Genomic DNA, 20,228 nt, shown 5'->3' on the forward strand with positions numbered 1-20,228 from the left:
TGAGGACCCTCCTTTCTCTTATTGCGCACTGTGGACGCTAAGTTGCTTCAGTCATGTCTGACTCTTTGCCACCCTATGGACTGTAGCCCACCAGGCTCCTCTGTCCATGGGATTCTCCAGGCAAGAATACTGGAGTGGGTTGCCATGTCCTCCTCCAGGGGATCTTCCCGACCCAGGGAATCCAACCTGTGTCTCTTATGTCTCCTGCATTGGCAGGTGGGTTCTTTACCACTAGTGCCACCTGGGAAGCCTACCCACCCTACATCCAGGATAATTTCATCTTGAGATCTTGATTAAATCTGGAAAGAATGCATTTCAAATAAGGTCATATTCACAGATATGGGGACTAGAACTTATCTATGTTGTCTAAGATATGTTAGAACGTATCTTTTTAGAGCCAATTCTCAACCCACTGCATCAAGTATTAGCTATGATTCCTTTGAACATTGACATTTATTTGAATAGTTCACATCACCTAGGTGACCATGCATGTACTTTCACACGTGAGCATGTCTGCAGCCTGAATTTCCAAGAGGGATCCAGCTGGGTGACCATCGACTGTTCCTTTCTGTGTTTTGGCTTCCACACATGCCTTGACTCAGGTTTATAAATGAGACATAGGTGTCCTCCTCCAGTGCTACCCTTTTCCAGGCCTCCTTACTACCAGCATTGGCCTGAGAGATTTTTCCTTTCTTTGTTTGGCAGCGTTGCATGACTTGTGGAATCTTAGTTTCCGAATCAGGATTTGAACCCAGACCCCGGCAGTGAAAGCGTCAGGTCCTAACCACTGGACTACCAGGGAATTCTCAAGAGCCCAGAGCCAAGCTCTTCCAGCTGAGAAGACCCGATGCCTCTCAGAGCTGGCTCGGGAAGCCCCTGATGCTCAGCTTCTCAATAAAAGATTCCCCTGCATCAGGTCTCAGAGACCTGGGCAGAGGAGGATGAGAACCGCCCAGCCACATCCCACTGGGCAGGGCACTAGAATCTCCTCTCCAGGACCGAGTGAGGGGAGATGGTCTGGGGGTCAGTTTTGTTATGAAGGGACTGAGTGGTTGAGGCTTGTTCCTCCCTCTTTCTTCTTGCTAAAAACAAGAATACAGATTTCCCTTCATTCGTGATAGGGTGGTTGTTGTTTAGTCGCTGAGTCGTGTCCGACTCTCCGACTCTTTTGTTACCCCATGGGCTGTAGCCCACCAGGCTTCTCTGTCCACGGGATTTCCCAGGCAAGAATATTGGAGTGGGTTGCCATTTCCTTCTCCAGGGGGGTCTTCCCAATCCAGGGATTGAACCCAGGTCTCCTTCATTGGCAGGTGGGTTCTTTACCTCTGAGCCACCAGGGAAGCCCTGTGATGGGGTTATGTCCCAATAAACCCATTGTAAGTTGAAAATATCATAAATTGAAAATACATTTAATACATTTAGCCTACTAAACATCGTAGCTTAGTTTAGCCTAGCCTATCTTAAATGTGCTCAGAACACTCACATAAACCTACAGTTGAGCAAAATCATCAAACACAAGCCTATTGGATAATAGTGTTGAATACCTTATATAATGTATTGAATACTGTACTGAAAGTTAAAAAAAAAGTCAATGTATCAGTTGTTTACAGCTGTAACCACATGACTGACTGGGAGCTGAGGCTCATTGCCAGCTGCCCAGAATCACGAGAGAGCATCTTACCACATATCACTAGTCCAGGAAAAGGTCAAAATTCAAAGTTTGATTTCTTCATGAAGTTGAAAAATCTGAAGTCAAGCCATCACAAGTTGGGGACTGTCTGTGATCATCTCTACCAATCAGGGTTACTGTGTAGAGTGATCAAATGTGAAACTGGATAAAGATCGAAGCAGCAGATAGCCCTGGACACACAGCTGTCTTTCATGTCTCTGGGGTCTTCCCTCCCTCAGAAGCTGACCCTGAGATGAGGACTCAAGGATACATAGAGTACTCAAGGGGTGACCCTAGGACATCCCCACTGGGGATGGAGACCTGAGACAGGGAGGGAAGGGTTCCTGCAGTGGATGCCAATGAGCAGGTGACAAAGTGGACACCTGAGGGTTAGTCCAGCTGTGGACCTTAGGGAGACAACATAAGAGCTTGTGTCTCAAAGAGGTCCCACCCAGGTCAGGGCATTGTTTATTTTCCTCTCTATCATGGGCTTGGGGATGATCCCAGGGGTGCTGGTGAGGTCTGGGAAGTGTTTAGGACATTAGTAGCAGGCAACAGTGATATGCCAACTGGGATAGAGGGATCAGCGTGACTAGCCAAGCTGTGTTTGGCAAGGGTAAAGGCCGCTTTGATGTAAACAACAGAAACTGGGGCACATGATGTGCTCCAATGTCAACACGGTGCTGGCAGAAAATTGCATGGTCATTCACCTCTTCCTGACTTTTCTAGATCTTTCTATGTGCAGTCTTTCTCCTTTTGCGCAATTGATAAACTCGTTTTCATCCTTGAAAACTCTGCTTGGGTGACCCCTTGTGGCAGACTATGGTTACTACAGTTTGCTCAGCTCTTTCAACCTTCAGTTCAGTTCTGTTCAGTCGCTCAGTCGTGTCCAACTCTTTGCGACCCCATGAATCGCAGCACGCCAGGCCTCCCTGTCCATCACCAACTCCCCGAGTTTACTCAAACTCATGCCCATTGAGTCGGTGATGTCATCCAGCCATCTCATCCTGTCGTCCCCTTCTCCTCCTGCCCCCAATCCCTCCCAGCATCAGGGTCTTTTCCAATGAGTCAACTCTTTGCATGAGGTGGCCAAAGTATTGGAGTTTCAGCTTCAGCATCAGTCCTTCTAATGAACACCCAGGACTGATCTCCTTTAGGATGGACTGGTTGGATCTCCTTACAGTCCAAGGGACTCTCAAGACCTTCTCCAACACCACAGTTCAAAAGCATCAATTCTTCAGCGCTCAGCTTTCTTCACAGTCCAACTCTCCCATCCATACATGACCACTGGAAAAACCATAGCCTTGACCAGATGGACCTTTGTTGGCAAAGTAATGTCTCTGCTTTTTAATATGCTGTCTAGGTTGGTCATAACTTTCCTTCCAAGGAGTAAGCATCTTTTAATTTCATGGCCACAGTCACCACCTGCAGTGATTTTGGAGCCCAAAAAATTAGTCTGACACTGTTTCCACTGTTTCCCCACCTATTTCCCATGAAGTGATGGGATCAGATGCCATGATCTTAGTTTTCTGAATGTTGAACTTTAAGCCAACTTTTTCACTCTCCTCTTTCACTTTCATCAAGAGGCATTTTAGTTCCTCTTCACTTTCTGCCTTAAGGGTGGTGTCATCTGCATACCTGAGTTTATTGATATTTCTCCCGGCAATCTTAATTCCAGCTTGTGCTTCTTCCAGCCCAGCGTTTCTCATGATGTCCTCTGCATATAAGTTAAATAAGCAGGGTGACAATATACAGCCTTGACGTACTCCTTTGCCTATTTGGAACCAGTCTGTTGTTCCATGTCCAGTTCTAACTGTTGCTTCCTGACCTGCATATAGGTTTCGCAAGAGGCAGGTCAGGTGGTCTGGTATGCTCATATCTTTCAGAATTTTCCACAGTTTATTGTGATCCACACAGTCAAAGGCTTTGGCATAGTCAATAAAGCAAAAATAGATGTTTTTCTGGAACTCTCTTGCTTTTTCGATGTTCCAGTGGGTGTTGGCAATTTGATCTCTGGTTCCTCTGCCTTTTCTGAAACCAGCTTGAACATCTGGAAGTTCACGGTTCACATATTGTTGAAGCCTGGCTTGGAGAATTTTGAGCATTCTTTACTAGCGTGTGAGATGAGTGCAATTGTGTGCGGTAGTTTGAGCATTCTTTGGGATTGCCTTTCTTTGGGATTGGAATGAAAACTGACCTTTTCCAGTCCTGTGGCTACTGCTGAGTTTTCCAAATTTGCTGCCATATTGAGTGCAGCACTTTCACAGCATCAGCTTTCAGGATTTGAAATAGCTCAACTGGAATTCCATCACCTCCACTAGCTTTGTTCGTAGTGATGCTTTCTAAGGCCCACTTGACTTCACATTCCAGGATGTCTGGCTCTAGGTGAGTGATCACACTCACACATCGTGTTTATCTGGGTCATGAAGATCTTTTTTGTACAGTTCTTCTGTGTATTCTTCCCACCTTTCCTTAATATCTTCTGCTTCTGTTAGGTCCATACCATTTCTGTCCTTTATCGAACCCATCTTTTCATGAAATGTTCCCTTGGTATCTCTAATTTTCTTGAAGAGATCTCTAGTTTTTCCCATTCTGTTGTTTTCCTCTATTTCTTTGCATTGATCACTGAGGAAGGCTTTCTTATGTCTCCTTGCTATTCTTTGGAACTCTGCATTCACATGGGAATATCTTTCCTTTTCTCCTTTGCTTTTTGCTTCTCTTCACAGCTATTTTTAAGGCCTCCTCAGACAACCCTTTTGCCTTTTTGCATTTCTTTTCTATGGGGATGGTCTTGATCCCTGTCTCCTATACAATGTCACGAACCTCCATCCATAGTTCATCTGGCACTCTGTCTATCAGATCTAGTCCCTTAAATTTATTTCTCACTTCCACTGTATAGTCATAAGGGATTTGATTTATGTCATACCTGAATGGTCTAGTGGTTTTCCCTACTTTCTTCAATTTAAGTCTGAATTAGGCAGCAAGGAGTTCATGATCTGAGCCACAGTCAGCTCCTGGTCTTGTTTTTGCTGACCGTATAGAGCTTCTCCATCTTTGGCTGCAAAGAATATAATCAATCTGATTTCAGTGTTGACCATCTGGTGATGTCCATGTGTAGAGTGGTGGCCAATCAGAATTCAATCCTAGAGGAAATCAGTCAGTCAGTCCTAAAGGAAATCAACCCTGAATATTCATTGGAAGGACTGATGCTGAAGCTGAAGCTCCGATACTTTGGCCACCTATTGTAAAGAGCTGGCTCATTGGGAAAGACCCTGATGTTAGGAAAGACTGAGGGCAGAAGAAGAGGAGGGGTGACAGAGGATGAGATGGTTGGATGACATCACTGACTCAATGGACTTGAGTTTGAGCAAATTCCAGGAGATAGTGAAGGACAGGGAAGTGTGTGCTGCAGTCCATGAGGTCACAAAGAGTTGGACATGACTTAGCAACTGAATAACACCACCAAATCAGTCCTCTGTCCACCTGGGCAAAGTGATTGATTGGTTTAATAGGAGCAAGTGACCAACCAAGGCCGATTAGACTCTCCCTTGAAAGGGATACTGAGGGCTAGAAGGGAGAAAAGCACTTTCTATAGAGGTTTTTGAAAGTGCAATAGTGAAAGCCCAGGGCTATTACAACTGATCTTCTGGAAGAAGCTCTCTACTGACTGAATCTAACATACACAAGAACTCTGTGGAAAAGAGGCATATTTTCAGCTCCTGGATCCAGCTATACCTGAAGTTAAAGGTATACTTTCCACATATATGAATACAAGTAGTTGTCCTTTGTTGCTTAATCCACTTGGAGTTTAGACTCTGTCCCTAGCAATTGGTAAGCCCTCCACTAATGCATCAGTTCAGTTCAGTTCAGTCGCTCAGTCGTGTCCGATTCTTTGCGACCCCATGAATCGCAGCACGCCAGGCCTCCCTGTCCATCATCAACTCCCAGAGTCTACTCAAACTCATGTCCATCGAGTCGGTGATGCCATCCAACCATCTCATCCTCTGTCGTCCCCTTCTCCTCCTGCCCCCAATTCCTCCCAGCATCAGGGTCTTTTCCAATGAGTCAACTCTTCGCATGAGGTGGCCAAAGAAACTCCAACAGAAACTGGAGTTTCAGCTTCAACATCAGTCCTTCCAATGAACACCCAGGACTGATCTCCTTTAGGATGGTCTGGTTGGATCTCCTTGCAGTCCAAGGGACTCTCAAGAGTCTTCTCCAACACCACAGTTCAAAAGCATCAATTCTTCGGCGCTAAGCTTTCTTCATAGTCCAACTCAGATCCATACATGACCACTGGAAAAACCATAGCCTTGACTAGACGCATAGCTTTCTGAATTCTGGAGTGACTGTCCCCCAAAATCTAATCATTCCGTTTCTTATACTTTGAATTTCAGTACCTTGTATTGATTTTCAATCAATACCTGGTTTGGCCCCGGTTGTAACTGCTTGTTTGCACACGTAATCTTACTTGATCCTGACTTACAGGAACAACGTCAGAGTTTGCATGGGCCACTGTTTGAGGCTGCAGCACAGTTTTTCCTTCCCCTTCATCATGGACACTTGACATAGGTTCAGCTAATCAGAGGTCTTCCCCGGGAAGCTGCCGGAATCGCAGAGCTGGAGTAATGTGCGTCAGGCACAGACACAGCCATCTTTCCACTTTGGCATCTTGGCCCTGTTTAATCCTAGATCCAGCTGTACCTGAGACTTCATAAATTGTCATCGTTTCCTATCCCTTGAAAATACTCAAAAAAGAAAATACTCCTCCATTTTTTGCGGTCCAATTTAAATTATATTTCTGACAGTAGAAACCTAAAGAGTTTCTGCTAAACCTATCAAATTAAAAAAGATACACTAGAGACTTCCTCGGTGGTCCAGCGGTTAAGAATCCACCTTTCATTGCTGGGGACAGGGTTTCAGTGGATGGATCTGGGAACTAGGATCCCACATGCAGCAAGGCAGCTAAGCCTGAGTGTGCAACCAAGACCCCACACAGCCAAAAATAAATAAATAAGTTAATTAATTAAAAAAATAAAAGATACACCACCCTGCACTTTAAAAATGAGAGGAGGAGTACTGTAAAACTCAATGCTGACAAAGTGAAACCGGTAGACATATATTTTAAGTGGAAGAAAATGGCATTATGTTTCAAAATCCATAAAAGTGTCACACCCTGCAACTCAGTAATTTATTTCTGAAAACTCACACTAAGGAGGTCTTGCAAATGAAGGGAACTGCTCTGTGCCAAGGCCTTGCAGCAATGTCACCAATTTTAAAATAGCAGAAAGAATATAAATATCTAACAACAGTGGACTAGTTGATTAAGCTATATTTCTTCCACTAGACAGAATATTTTCCATTCATTAAAAAATTGTATTTTAATCCTCCCCCACCCCTACCCTGGGGGGGGGGGCAGTACAGTGGGCTGAACTTAGTGGTTAGATTTTAAACAATAGAGAAAAGGGAAAATAGAAACTCAACAGCAAAAATACCGGCAACACCTCCTGTAGTGGGTTGAATGTGTGGTGTGCATGTGCTCGCGTGCTGGGTTGTGTTCGACTCTCTGTGACCTTATGAACAGACTTGCTCGCCAGGCTCCTCTGTCTATGGAATCTTCCAGGCAAGAATACTTGAGTGGGTTGCCATTTCCTCCTCCAGGGGATCTTCTCGACCCAGGGATCAAACCCGTGTCTCCTGCATTGGTAGGTGGATTCTTTACCAAGGAGCTACCTGAGAAGCCAGTGGGTTGAATGGTGGCCCCCTAAACACATGTCCAAGTCCTGACCCCAGTACCAGTGAAAGTGACCTTATTTGAATAAAGAGTCTTTTCAGATGTAATTCAGCTAAGGAGCCAGGGGTCATCGGGGATTTAGGTTGGAGCTGGAACCCAGTGACTGATAATCTTCTAAGAAAAGGCAGAGGGAGATTTGAGATGCAGAGAAGACAGAGGTGGAGACGGGAGTGATGCGGCCACAAGCCAAGGGATGCCTGGAGCCCCCCGGAAGCAGGGCGTGACAAAGAAGGACTCTTCCCTACAGCCTCTAGAGGGAACGTGGCCCTGTCAGCACCTTGACCTTGATTTCAGACTTCTGGCTTCCAGGAGTGCAAGAGAATAAATGTGCGTTATTTAAGCCAGAGTCTGTGGTCATCTGATATACAATCATGAGAATCTCATACACCGCCTTAATCAAGTAATTCAGGTTATGTCACTGTGACAAGTCATGTGGAAGTCAGGGATCCCCGATATGGCAAGATGAGAAGGGCGCCTCAACTCTGGTTTTCCTCGGACTCCCATCCTAATCATAACAAGGACATCAGGCAGACCCAGATCAGGGGAGCCTGAAGGACGCCTGGCCCGTCCTCCCCAAGACTTCAAAGGTCATGAGCAACAGGGAAAGCTCAAGGAGCCGTCCCAGCCAGAGGAAACTGACGAGGTGTGATGACTTAATGGAACAAGGTTCCCTGGCCAGGGTTCTGGACCAGAGAGAGGACATGGATGGAAGAACTGGTGACATCTGAATACGGTCAGATGGCTGGCTGACAGCAGTGCACTGGTGTTGATTTCTTAGTTGTACAAATAATAGAACTGATAAGGTAAGCTGTTCCTATTTGGTGACCGTGGGTGAAGAGATAGGGAACTCTCTGTGTTGTCTTTGCAACTTTTCTGTAGATCCGAACTTATTCCAGTATTAACAGCTCATTTAAAAAGTCACATAGGGGACTTTCCTGGCAGTCCGAGCTCCTAATGCAAGGCACACGTGTTCAATCCCTGGTCTGGGGACTAAGATCCTGCATGCTGCATGCCGCATGCCGCAGGGTTGGGCCAAGAAGACCAAAAACCAAAACAAAATTTCCAAATCATATGACCAAAACATGGAAGCAATCTAAATGTCCATCAACAGATGAAAGGATAGAGATGTGATATATTGCATATATAAATAAATAAATAAAATGGATATTACTCAACCATGAAAAGGGCTTCCCTGGTAGCTCAGCTGGTAAAGAATCCACCTGTAATGCAGGAGACCCCAGTTCGATTCCTGGGTCACGAAGATCTGCTAGAGAAAGGATAAGCTACCCACTCCAGTATTCTTGGGCTTCCCTGGTGGCTCAGATGTAAAGAATTCGCCTGCAATGCGGGAGACCTGGGTTTGATCCCTGGGTTGGGAGGATCCCCTGGAGAAGGGAAAGGCTACCCCCTCCAGTATTCTGGCCTGGAGAATTCCATGGACTGTAGAGTACATGGGGTCGCAAAGATTTGGACACGACTGAGCAACTTTCAGTTTCAGCCATGAAAAAGAATGAAATAATGCCATTTGTAGCAACAAGGATGGACTAGATATTATCATATTAAGTGAAGTAAGGCAGACAAAGACAAATATCATATGATATCACTTGTATGTAGAATCTAAAAAAGATACAGATGAGCTTATTTACAAAACAGAAATAGACTCACAGACATTGAAAACAACTTATGCTTACCAAAGGGGATAGTGGTAGCTGGGGGAAGAGATAAATTAGAAGTTTGAGATTAACATATACACACTACTATATATAAAACAAGAAAACAACAAGGACCTCCTGTATAGCACAGGGAACTATACTCAATATCTTGTAATAACCCATAATGGAAAAGAATATGTGTCTATGTATAACTGAATCACTTCACTGTATAACTGAAACAAACACAACATGTTAAATTAACCACGCTGCTGCTGCTGCTAAGTTGCTTCAGTCGTGTCCGACTCTGTGCGACCCCACAGACGGCTGCCCGCCAGGCTCCGCCACCCCTGGGACTCTCCAGGCAAGAACAATGCAGTGGGTTGCCATTTCCTTCTCCAATGCATGAAAGTGAAAAGTGAAAGCGAAGTCGCTCAGTCGTGTCCGACTCTTCGCAACCCCATGGACTGCAGCCCACCAGGCTCCTCTGTCCATGGGATTTTCCAGGCAAGAGTACTGGACTGGGGTGCCATTGCCTTCTCCGAAATCAACCATACTTCAGTTTAAAAAGTCACCTGTAACAGAGATGCACTATATAGAGTAACTGTGATGAAGAGGAGGAGCTCTTCCATGAGTTCAGGGTTTTTGAGCACAAGCCGCTGGAGGCACCCATTCTGCTTTATGGTGCCTTACAATAATTGTTACGTTTTCCTTCCCCAGAAACCCATATCAGTAGATTGACTTTACTGTGTGCATGTGAGCAAACCCAAGTTTGGTTCATTAACAAAAGCACCCCTTCCATTTTCTAGCCTGAGACCCCTAAAGGACTCACAGGTATCAAGACCAACTGGAGTAAAAGAAGCATTCACCTTTTTAAACATACGTATCTACCCAACTGTCCCTCTGTCTGATTTGGTCAAAAGGCCATCCAAGTCCCTGAACTGGGCCCAGTTTGCCCTTGACAGAGTCTAAAGAAAGGAGCCCCAAGAAGGAGTCATGGGGTCCTTTAGGCTTCCACTCTCTCCCTTCCTCCCCCAAGGCCACACCCAGCAGGAGCTGGCAATGTGAAGAGTCTTGAAGATCCCCAGGGGTAGGATCTGAACCCAGCTCCAGTCCCAACCTCCCCAACCTGGCTGTATGTGGCCATGTGTCTCTAATCTCCCAGTGTTATCACAGTGGGAGCCCACAGAAGAATGCAGCTTCCTTCCCAAGCCAACCTCCAGCATGGTGGGTTCTGTTCTACTTAGCACGTTTATTGAGCATCTACTGCATGCTGGGCCCTGTGAAAGCAGTGACCAAGTCAGACCAGGTCCCTGCCCTCCCAGGCTCACAGTCCAGAGGGAGAGACAGTCTGCAGCTGCATAATCGTATGAATAAGTGTGAAGTTACAGTAGTGACACATGTCAGAAGAGACTGGAGATGTTATCTGGAGGGAGGGCGTGTGGAAGACTGGATAGGCTGTGGGTTTGTTGATCAACTAAGCAATACACCACACTCATCTTTCCATATCAAACACTCAGACCATCCTATTAAAAAAAACACTATATAGTACAGGGTACTATATTAAATATCTTGTGTTAAATCATAATGGAAAAGAATATGAAAAAGAATGTATAGATATGTATGTATAACTGAATCATTTTCCTATACAGTAGAGATTAACACAACATTGTTAATCAACGATACTAAAATACATTAAAAAAATTTTGTCCCACAAAGACACACTGCCCACATTGTTATCTATGCTGCTGCTAAGTTGCTCCAGTCGTGTCTGACTCTGTGCGACCCCATAGACGGCAGCCCACCAGGCTCCTCTGTCCCTGAGATTCTCCAGGCAAGAACACTGGAGTGGGTTGCCATTTCCTTCTCCAATGCATGCATGCATGCTAAGTCACTTCAGTTGTGTCTGACTCTGTGCGACCCTATGGACAGCAGCCCACCGGGCTCCTCTGTCCACGGGATTCTTCAGGCAAGAACACTCCTATCACAGACTTTACCTTCCTTCCCAGGACTCAGTGGGGCCTTGGCACTCTTTGATCCTCATTTTACAGATAAGGAAACAGGTTTGGAATGTGAAAATAACTCATCCAAGAGTGCACACCATGTGAAGAGCCAGGAAGAATTTGAACCCAGGACAGTTTTCTCTAGTCACTATACTTCTTGCCCTCCATTCTCTCCCTAAAAAAAAAATGCATAATAATTTTAAGAGGGACAGTTCTCTTTTTTTTTTTTTAGGAACAATTCTTGACAAAAGAACTTTTTTTGTTTGTATTGTGACTCTGTGGCATTTGGGATCTTAGTTTCCAGACCAGGGATGGAACCCACAACTCCTACATTAGAACTGCAGAGTCTTATACACTGGACTGGCAGAGAAGTTCCTAAAATGCTTTTTTTGGTTTGTTTTTGTTGTTGTTTTTATTTTTTAACAACTCTGGGAAATAAGATGTGGTACCTGAGTCTACTGGGCTTTCCAGGTGGTGCAAGTGGTAAAAAACCCACCTGCCAATGCAGGAGACATAGAGATGTGGGTTTGACCCCTGTGTTGGTAAGATCCCCTGGAGTAGAAAATGGCAACCCACTCCAGTATTCTTTCTTGGAGAATCCCATGGAGAGAGGGGCCTGGCAGGCTACAGTCCATGGGGTCACAATGAGTCAGACATGACTGAGCAACTACTATTTTGGGGCTTCCCTGGTGGCTCAGAAGGTAAAGAATCTGCAATGTGGGAGATTTGAGTTTGATCTCTCGGTCAGGAAGATCCACTGGAGAAAGGAATGGCACCCCACTCCAGTATTCTTACTTGGAGAATTCCGTGGATAGAGGAGCCTGGTGGGTTACAGTCCATGGGGTCACCAAGAGTTGGACATGACTGAGCGACTCCACTTTATTTTTATTTTTATTTTTTTTTTTTGAGCGACTCCACTTTAAAGGGAAGGATGTTCTGACACATGCTACAGTTTGGATTAACCTTGAGGACATTATGCTAAGTGAAATAAGCCAGGCACAGAAGGACAAATACTGGATGATTCTGCTCTTATGAGTTTCCTAGAAGGAGTCAAACTCACAAAGAAAGTAGAATGGTAGGTGCCAGGCACTGGGGGAGGGGAGAATGGGGAGTTGTTGCTTTTTCATGGATACAGTTTCAGTTTTGCAAGATGAAAAGAGCTCTGGGCTTTCCCTGGTGGTGCAGTGGGTAAGAATCTGCCTGCCAATGCAGAGGACACAGGTTCAATCCCTGGGGAGATTTCACATGCTGCGAGCAACTAAGCCGGTGCGCCGCAAGGAATCAGTCTGTGCGCTGCATGCCGCTGCTGAAGCCCACTCGCCCAGAGCCCGCGCACCACAGCAGAGTCGTCTCAATGGCTGCAACCAGAGAAAGCCCAAGCAAAGCTCAAGACTCCGCGCAGCCAACAAAATAAGAGCTCTGAAGGTTGGGTGCACAACAATATGAAGAATGTTCTTTTAAACATCGTTGAACTGTACACTTGAAAATGGTCAATTTTATGTGTGTTTTACCACAATAAAAAAAAAAAAATCTAGGACTTCCCTGGTGATCCAGTGGTTAAGACTCCACACTTCCATTGCAGGGGGCATGCGTTCAATCTCTGGTCAGGGAACTAAGATCCCATATGCCATGTGGCATGGCCAAAAAAAAAAAAAAAAAAAAAATCTAGTGGTGTTTTTCAAAGAGAGTGTCCATATCATCTTTATTTCTGAGTAGTACAATTCAGTTCAGTTGCTCAGTCGTGTCTCTTTGTGACCCCATGGACTGTGGCACGCCAGGCTTCCCTGTCCATCACTTAACTCCTGGAGCTTGCTCAGACTCACGTCCATCAAGTAAGTGATACCAGTGGAAGAAATGTGGAAGTGTCTCCCTTCCACCTCCCCCTTCACCTCCCCCACATCTTGGTTCCCTCCCCAAAGGCCCCACTATCATCACTCCTACTCTTCCTTCCTCAGATAGTTTCTGCATTTGCAAACAAATCTTTCCTTTCCCTGACATTTGTATTTCCAACAATGCTTCCACACTTAAAAAAATCATTATGACAAAATACACATAACACTTAACACTTCAACCATTTTAAAGTGTATAATCCAGTGGTATCAAAGACATTCACCATGTTGCACAACCATCGCCTCTTATCTAGTTTCAGAATGCTTTCATCACCCTCAGAAGAAACCGTGTTCCCATTAGCAGTCACATCCTAGCCCCCCTCCCCTAGCTCCTGACAACTACTAAGCTACTATCTGTCTCCATGGATTTGCCTGTTCTGGACATTTTGTATACTTAGAATCATACACTGTGTGACATTTCCTGTCTGACTTCTTTTACTCAGCATGATATTTTCAAGGTTCCTCCAGGCAGCAGCATGTGTCCCTGCTTCATTTACTATTGAACAGTATTCCACTGTTTGAAATAATGGAAAGTAAACAGTTGTTGTTTTTTTTTTTTTTAATCTAATGAGCATTTGTTTTGTTTTCTTCCTTTTGGTGGTCCTGAATTGTACTGTCATGAGCATTCAAAAACTTTCACAGTATTTGGACACTTGTAATTATTTGGGGAGTATCCCTAGAAGTAGAATTGCTGGGGTCTTCAGTAACTATGTTTAACCTCTTGAAGAACTGCCAAATTTTTCCACAGTAACTAGACTTTGCAGGAGTGGCTTTCCAATGTAACCATTTTGGTTTTGTTTTTTTTTTAAAGCTGTCCATCCCTCCCCTTCCCTTTACCTAAGGGTGTCCCAGGCACTGTGCTGCTGGTTACACTGTTGCTAAGCCAGACTGAACTCACCATTTGGCTCCTCCAGCCAACTTTCTTTCACCTTGCTTGTCCCTCTCCAAGGAATCAGTTACTCCTGATCCAAGTCCTGGCCCCTTCCACGTGTGACTTGGGACAAGTGACTTAGCGGCTCTAGGTTCCTTATCCTCACTTGCAAAACAGGGTAAGAACAGTTCCTCCCTCCAAAGGTTTGTGATATTAAAAAGAAACAAACATACACTACTGACTTCCATGGTAGTCCAGTGCCTAAGACCCCACATTCCCAAAGCAGGGGGCCTGTGTTTGATCCTTGATCAGGGAACTAGATCCTACATGCTGCAACTAAGTGTTTGAATGCCACAGCTAAAAAATCCTGAATGTCACAACTAAAGGTTCCACATGCCACAACGAAAATCGAAGATCCTGAGTGCCACAACTAAAACCTGGCACAGCCAAATAAATAAATGTGTGTTGTTGTTTTTTTTTGAAGACCTTAAAAAGAAAAAAAGAACACTAGTGATGTGCTTAAACAGGGACTGCATCCAGTGACATGAACTTTTATCCCCAGTCACTCGTGGCAGTAGCATGTGACTCAGTTTCTCTGATCACCATTAACTCTGGGTGTTAACAGTTTCCTTTTCTCCCCCCAGTGCAATGGGGGGGAAATGACACCCACTGTGGTTTCTCTCTTTCCACAGTCCCGGCTTCTAGCAATGCATGCACTTCATCCAGACATTTATTACATGTTTGAATGATAAAATCTGATTCTTGGTAAGATTTTAGTTCTGTTCCCTTCTTCCCATTGGCTGAGCTGTCACTCCCAAGCCAGCCCAGGCAAGATCTCAGATTTTCTGAATTCTACCTGAAGCTGCCAGAGACCAAAATAGCCACTAAGTATGTGATCTCGGGCTTGAGCTTGCAAACAAGGCTTTGGGCAGTTCGGAGAACGCTGCCTTGGGTATTCTGAGGCCTGGGTCAGAGACAGACGGTCCTTGGTCAGCACCCTGGTTAATCCAGGCCAAGGCTGCTTGGAATGAGAGGTCAGTGACCCAACTCCAAGGTCCAGCCCTGTTTCTAAGGATGCGGCCAGAAACTCAGTGTTATTTTTCTGGCTATCTTGGGAGGAATTCTGACCTCTGAGGAACGTGGACTGGGGACCTACTGTGTGCCAGGCACAAGGCTCTAATGTAGACATGCCCCTGCTCTGGAATTTAGGGCAGGAAGTGGGAAATAAACCAGAACAGCAGTGCCTCTAAAGGGATGATTTCTGAATGTGACTGCTGCTCTGAACAGAGTGGAACAAGGAAATGAGATGGACCTACTTGGGTGGTGGTGAAGTGGGGTAGGGATTTCAGCCGAGGTGAGGCGGACACCTAGGAGTTTATGTTCCAGCTGAGTTCTGAAGAAGCATTTGGTTTCGCAGGAATCTTCAGAACATGTTCCAGGCAGAGGGAGCAGCAAGTGCAAAGGCCCTGCGGCTGGGCCCTTGGAGGACTGCTGGGGTTAGGGCAGCTGTGTCCTGGAACAACAAGCGGGGGGAAGGCCTGGTCTCTGGGGCCACATCAGCCTCCTCAACATACGAGCCTGCTTCAGGCACCACCCAGTTGTGCCGTGTGTTCACTTTATTTCGTTCCCCCCCCTCAGACTCCTGGCCTGAATGCCGCATCTGTGGCCCCAGGAGGCTTTAGGTGAGTGGCTTCCCGAACTATGCCTCAGTTTTCTCATCTGTCAAAGGGACCGAATAAAGGAGCCTTACTCACAGGGAGAAGGGGGGGCGGGGCTCCGATATAATTCACAGCAGCGAAGAGTGGACATTTGTGGACTATATGATCAGCTCGTCCCCAAGGCATGACTCAGTGAGTTGGAGCGGCCACAGCCTGCGAGATGAACCGTCCGAATCTTGCAGGAAAACAGGTTGGGGACCGTGAGGAGCCACACACTTCTCAGCGGAGAGTTACGGACGCGGCGCGCGCGCTGCGTCTCGGGCCCGGGCACGCGCACGCCCGGCGGCCCGGACGGGGGCGGGGCCTGGCGGGGGCGGGGCCTGGCGGGGGCGGGACCGGGCTCGGGGGCGGGGCTGCGCGGGTCCGAGCGGCGGCAGCTGACTCGCCAGTGCGGACCGGGAACCGGTCAGAGGCACAGCTTGAGCCGGCCATGGAGCAGCCCAGGAAGGCGGTGGTGGTGACGGGTACGAAGGCATCGCGCGCATGGCGGCCGCGGCGGGGGCGGCCCGGGGCAGGGCTTGGGTGGGGCGGTTCGGGAGGCAGCGGGGCGCGTCGCGGGGAGGGACGCGGCGGCCGGGTGGGGCAGGTGCTAGAAGTCGCCTCAGGTTTGGAAGGTGTCATCGCCCGCGGGAGCCCAGCGCAGTCCGCGCGAAACAGAGAACGTGGAGAAAGGGGCGCCCCTGGGATCCCACTGTCAGGGGTCGGGGCAGCCAAGGACGTGGGGGTCCTGGCAAACGCCCCGCACGGAGCAGGCCCCTCTGGCGTCCTCCCTTCCCCGGTTGGGGACACTGACCCTCCGGACACCTGTTTGTTGTGTCTGCCCTCCCGAGGTCGGGACAGTGTGGGTGTCGCCACCCCCGGTCCCAGGGGACAAAGGCCGATTTGCGGGCAGGAAGTGCCCCGGTGACAAATGAACGTCTTGCCGGACACGGCTCCCCGAACCCTGCGCTAATGAGGGGCTGCTCCCCCGAGGCAGGGGCCGGCGGAGTTCGGGGGACCTCGGGTGCCGGCCGTTCTTCCGGTTGTTTCAGGGACTGTCTTGATCAAAATCTTTCCTGCCCGGGCTGTTTGTGGATAAGCCTGCTCCCCCCTTCACCCCCCCCCACTCCTCTGTCACCAACTCCCCGAAACTAACTGCGCCTCCCCCTCCGAGAGACTCCGCCTCGGAGCCTCGTGGGCGTCAACTTCCGCCGGGCCTCTGCGGGGAGTGGGAGGGGGGACCCGTCATGAGGGGTGACAGTGAGCAATCCGGCCAAGACTCAAACAGGTGGTGTGTGGCCCAGGAAGGTCCGGGCTGGCCCTGGAATTCCTCGGAGGATGGAAGAAGCCACTTACTTGGCAGGTGTGTAACGTTGCCAGGGGGTCACTTTCCCCTGCAGCCCTCCCGTGTCTGCTTGTTTATTACTTTAGGGCTGACTCTGGCGGCGGCCCTGGGAGGGACATTTTTCTGGCCTGAGGTTATTAGATCTTTACCGTCTCATTTTGCAGAAGGGGAAACCGAGTCTCACAGAGGTGCCCTTGTTTGTCTGAGCTGGGACCCATGTTTGGTCCATGCGGGATGAGGAAAGGGGTAGAGAGATTCTGACCCTACTTGGGGGCCCCCTGCTGTTCCAGGACACAGTATTCCTCCCAGGGCCATGATACCGCTTGGGGCACTTGGCCCAGCTGGAGTGACCCATGACACGTGATCAAGGACAGCCTCTCTTGAAGAGATTTATTTTTTAGATAGTGTGTTTGGGTTGGTCAGAAGAGGCAGGCCACAGACTCTGCTGGGTCTGGGTTTGAATCCCTGCTCCTCCGTCTTCTCGCTGTGTGACCGTGGACAGCTGGTTTCACCTCTGTGCTTCAGTCAGGAAACACCCTTGCCTGAAAGGGAGGCACAGGGGGGCTGAAGGCCACAGGGCATGCAGAGCACCCGGCACATCCTCAGGTACAGTCTGGTTTGTAAATAAATGGGGCGCAGTGACTAGGGAGGAGGATGATGAGATGGTGCCTGGACAGCCTGACCTGCGAGATACCCACGTACATCACTTAAGGGCCATTCCTTATCAGACCGTGAATCACGAAGCACCTCCAGCCCTGTAATTCCAGAGCCCAGGATAGGTGCACGAAGACAGTGATAAAATCGTTATATTTGGGGGTCACAGCTAGGGGAAGACACTGCAAGGGGAACAAAGTCGGCCTTTTCTGGAGCAAAAGCGGGCGCTGGCCCCTTGGCACACGAGGCCAGGTGAGAGTGAGAGCAAGGAAGGACTCGAAACTTCTGTTAAGAACAGTTACGTGGCGGGGCGCTCTGAAGGGACCGCTGGGTGCACCCCAGAACTTGGACTGGGCCCTGACATTGTCCCAGGCATGGCTGCTCCCGAAGCTCCGTGCTCCGTTCTTGTGGATACATGCAGCCACCTGGCCCTGGGCGGGCCAGGAGGGGCCACTGGGTGGTGATGTGCTGCTTTTACTTTTTTTTCAGGATTCGGCCCTTTTGGGGAACACACTGTGAATGCCAGTTGGATTGCGGTCCAGGTAACTGAATCCAGAGGGGAGGAATCAGGCTGGGCTTCCCCTGGCAATATTTGGTGCCAAAGAAAGCAAGGAACCTATGAAGAGAGCGTCTCCCATGAAGTTTCCCGGAGAAAGATGTTATGAGTCATAGGTATTCCTGCTCAGATAGTTACCGCGGTAATGTTTGTTGAGTGCTTGCTCTGTGCCAGGCATTTTTTTCTGCCTAGAGCACTGAGTTCTTGCAACAACCCTTAGGTGTGTTTATTCTTGTGCCCACTTTACAGATGAGGAAACTGAGGCCCACAGAGAGTTATTTGAGGCCATCCAGCTGAGAAACCAGAACGGTCTTTCTTCAAAAGTGTCCCATGCCCCAGCCAGGTTTAGCGGGGGCCAGGCAGGGATATTGGGAATTGTGGCAACCTTGTAGAGGGGATTGCAGTGATCCTCTGTGTTGCCTCCTGGCAGCTGAAGGAAGCAAAAACTGCATATTGAGGGCAGGGAGGGGGGAGTCTTCCCTGTTGTCACAAGCCTTCTAGTTTCTTTGTCAGCTGGGGCATTTGGAGAGACAGACTGGGGAACAATGGGCAGAGAGAAAGAGAGAAACGTTTTCTCCTTATATAAATCAGATCTGCAGAGACCCGAGCCAAACTAGTGTTAATCCTAGCCCATTAGCTGCTTGATTTAAAGCACCCCCCGCCCTGGCTTTCCACTTCAGAGCCCTGAATTTGGAGAAAAGTCCAAGGTGAAACCTCAGCATGTCAACACCTAGTTGGGAGACCCCCACGTTTTTTTATACCCTTCTTCCAGACCTCCAAATCTCAGCCACATTCGTCTCTCTTTTTAAAAAAAAATTTCACCCCACTTTGGAAGCAAGACAGAGGGACGGGATCCCCGGGACTCCACAGATGGGAGCGTGTCTGAGGCCCTGCTCGTTGCACCCGCTCCCTGGAGCCCCAGACAAAAAAGAAACAGCGTGTTTCTCAAGATGTGTGTGTCTGGCTTTGTGCGAGTTTCAGACAGGAGTCTTCACGGGGCTGAGTGGACACAAAGCCGTGTGTCTGAATTCCCGGGCCCCCAGACACTATGATCTGCATCTAAATAGGGGAAAAATCAATTAAACAATCTTTGGAAATCCCTCCGAGCATCAGGACTCGGATGGTGAAGGATGGCAGCTTCTCCTCCTGCTGCCGGAGGGGAGATCTACTTTCTGTTTCAGTCAACCCTCCCTCCAGACCTTGCCTCTAGAAGTCTTTCAGTTTTCTTCCTTTACTTTATGAGACAGGAAGAGAGGGTTCTCCACCATTCCCCAGCTAAAAAGATGCCAACCTTCCCGGACCTGATCGTTTCCCTTTTAAAAAGCCCCCATGTACCCTGAGTGCACGCAGATGTCTAACTCCATGATGTTCGACGCCTGTGCACCTCTGTGGCGCCTGAGTCCAGATTGAGATCTAGAACATTCTCAGCCCCTTCTCTGCTCTTCTGCATTGCAGAAGCCCCTTATGTCCTTTCCCAGCTCCTCCCACTGCCCCCTGCCCCCCACCCAGGTGCAGATGTCTCTGAAGACTTTATGGCCGCCATAGGTGCATTCTGCATTGGTGTCAATGCAGTTGCAGTTGGGGCCCATGCCTTTGCACTCCAGTATTCTTGCCTGGAAAGTCCCATGGACAGAGGAGCCTGGTGGGCTACAGTCCATGGGGTCACAAAGTGTTGGACATGACTGAGCAACTAAACAACAACCCACACCTTCCGTACAACAGGGCGTCTGCAGGATCCCCCACGGGGTACCTTGGAGCTGCTGGTGGTGCTTCTCAGTTACTCTGGATGAACAGATTTGCTCACGGGAGGGGCGTAGCCACCGGATGGGTCTAACCCATTCCTCAAGAAAATCTGCCTAGGAGTGCCCTTGGTGTGGTCCAGGCATTAGCTGTGGGCAACCACTGATGTCATCAGCTCAAGCTGAAGATGGATGTTGGGTGAGGGGAGGTGAGCAGCAGTCACCTCCTGTCCCAGCTGCTTTTTCCTGAAGCTTAAGCTGCCACCTGCGGAAGGAACTCCTCCTCCTCTGCCAGGGACCAGATCACCCCTCTCGGTCTGTCTCTCCACGTCTCTGTCTCTCTCGGTCTTTCTCTGCGTGTC

General features: G+C 48.2%; 2 protein-coding genes across 5 annotated transcripts in view; one reads left to right on the forward strand and one right to left on the reverse strand.

Moving 5' to 3' along the window:
- LSM4 (LSM4 homolog, U6 small nuclear RNA and mRNA degradation associated) overlaps positions 1–15,799 on the reverse strand; it is a 29,463-nt gene extending 13,664 nt beyond the window's left edge. Inside the window, exon 1 of the mRNA XM_043467388.1 lies at positions 15,630–15,799. Coding sequence (XP_043323323.1) covers positions 15,630–15,719 — 90 coding nt within the window. The 5' untranslated portion in view covers positions 15,720–15,799. The remainder of the gene's footprint in view (positions 1–15,629) is intronic.
- A 130-nt stretch (positions 15,800–15,929) lies between these two features.
- The window catches only part of PGPEP1 (pyroglutamyl-peptidase I), a 36,201-nt gene continuing 31,902 nt past the window's right edge, over positions 15,930–20,228 (forward strand). For 3 of the 4 annotated variants that reach the window (XM_043467383.1, XM_043467385.1, XM_043467386.1), the window contains exons 1-2: positions 15,930–16,057; positions 18,061–18,113. In XM_043467383.1, coding sequence (XP_043323318.1) covers positions 16,024–16,057; positions 18,061–18,113 — 87 coding nt within the window. In that variant the 5' untranslated portion in view covers positions 15,930–16,023. Of the gene's footprint in view, positions 16,058–16,805; positions 16,936–18,060; positions 18,114–20,228 lie in introns of those variants that run through there. The other variant, XM_043467384.1, reaches the window with a different exon arrangement.

Source organism: Cervus canadensis, chromosome 4 (genome assembly GCF_019320065.1).
Source record: "Cervus canadensis isolate Bull #8, Minnesota chromosome 4, ASM1932006v1, whole genome shotgun sequence".
In the NCBI taxonomy this organism is placed as follows: domain Eukaryota; kingdom Metazoa; phylum Chordata; class Mammalia; order Artiodactyla; family Cervidae; genus Cervus; species Cervus canadensis.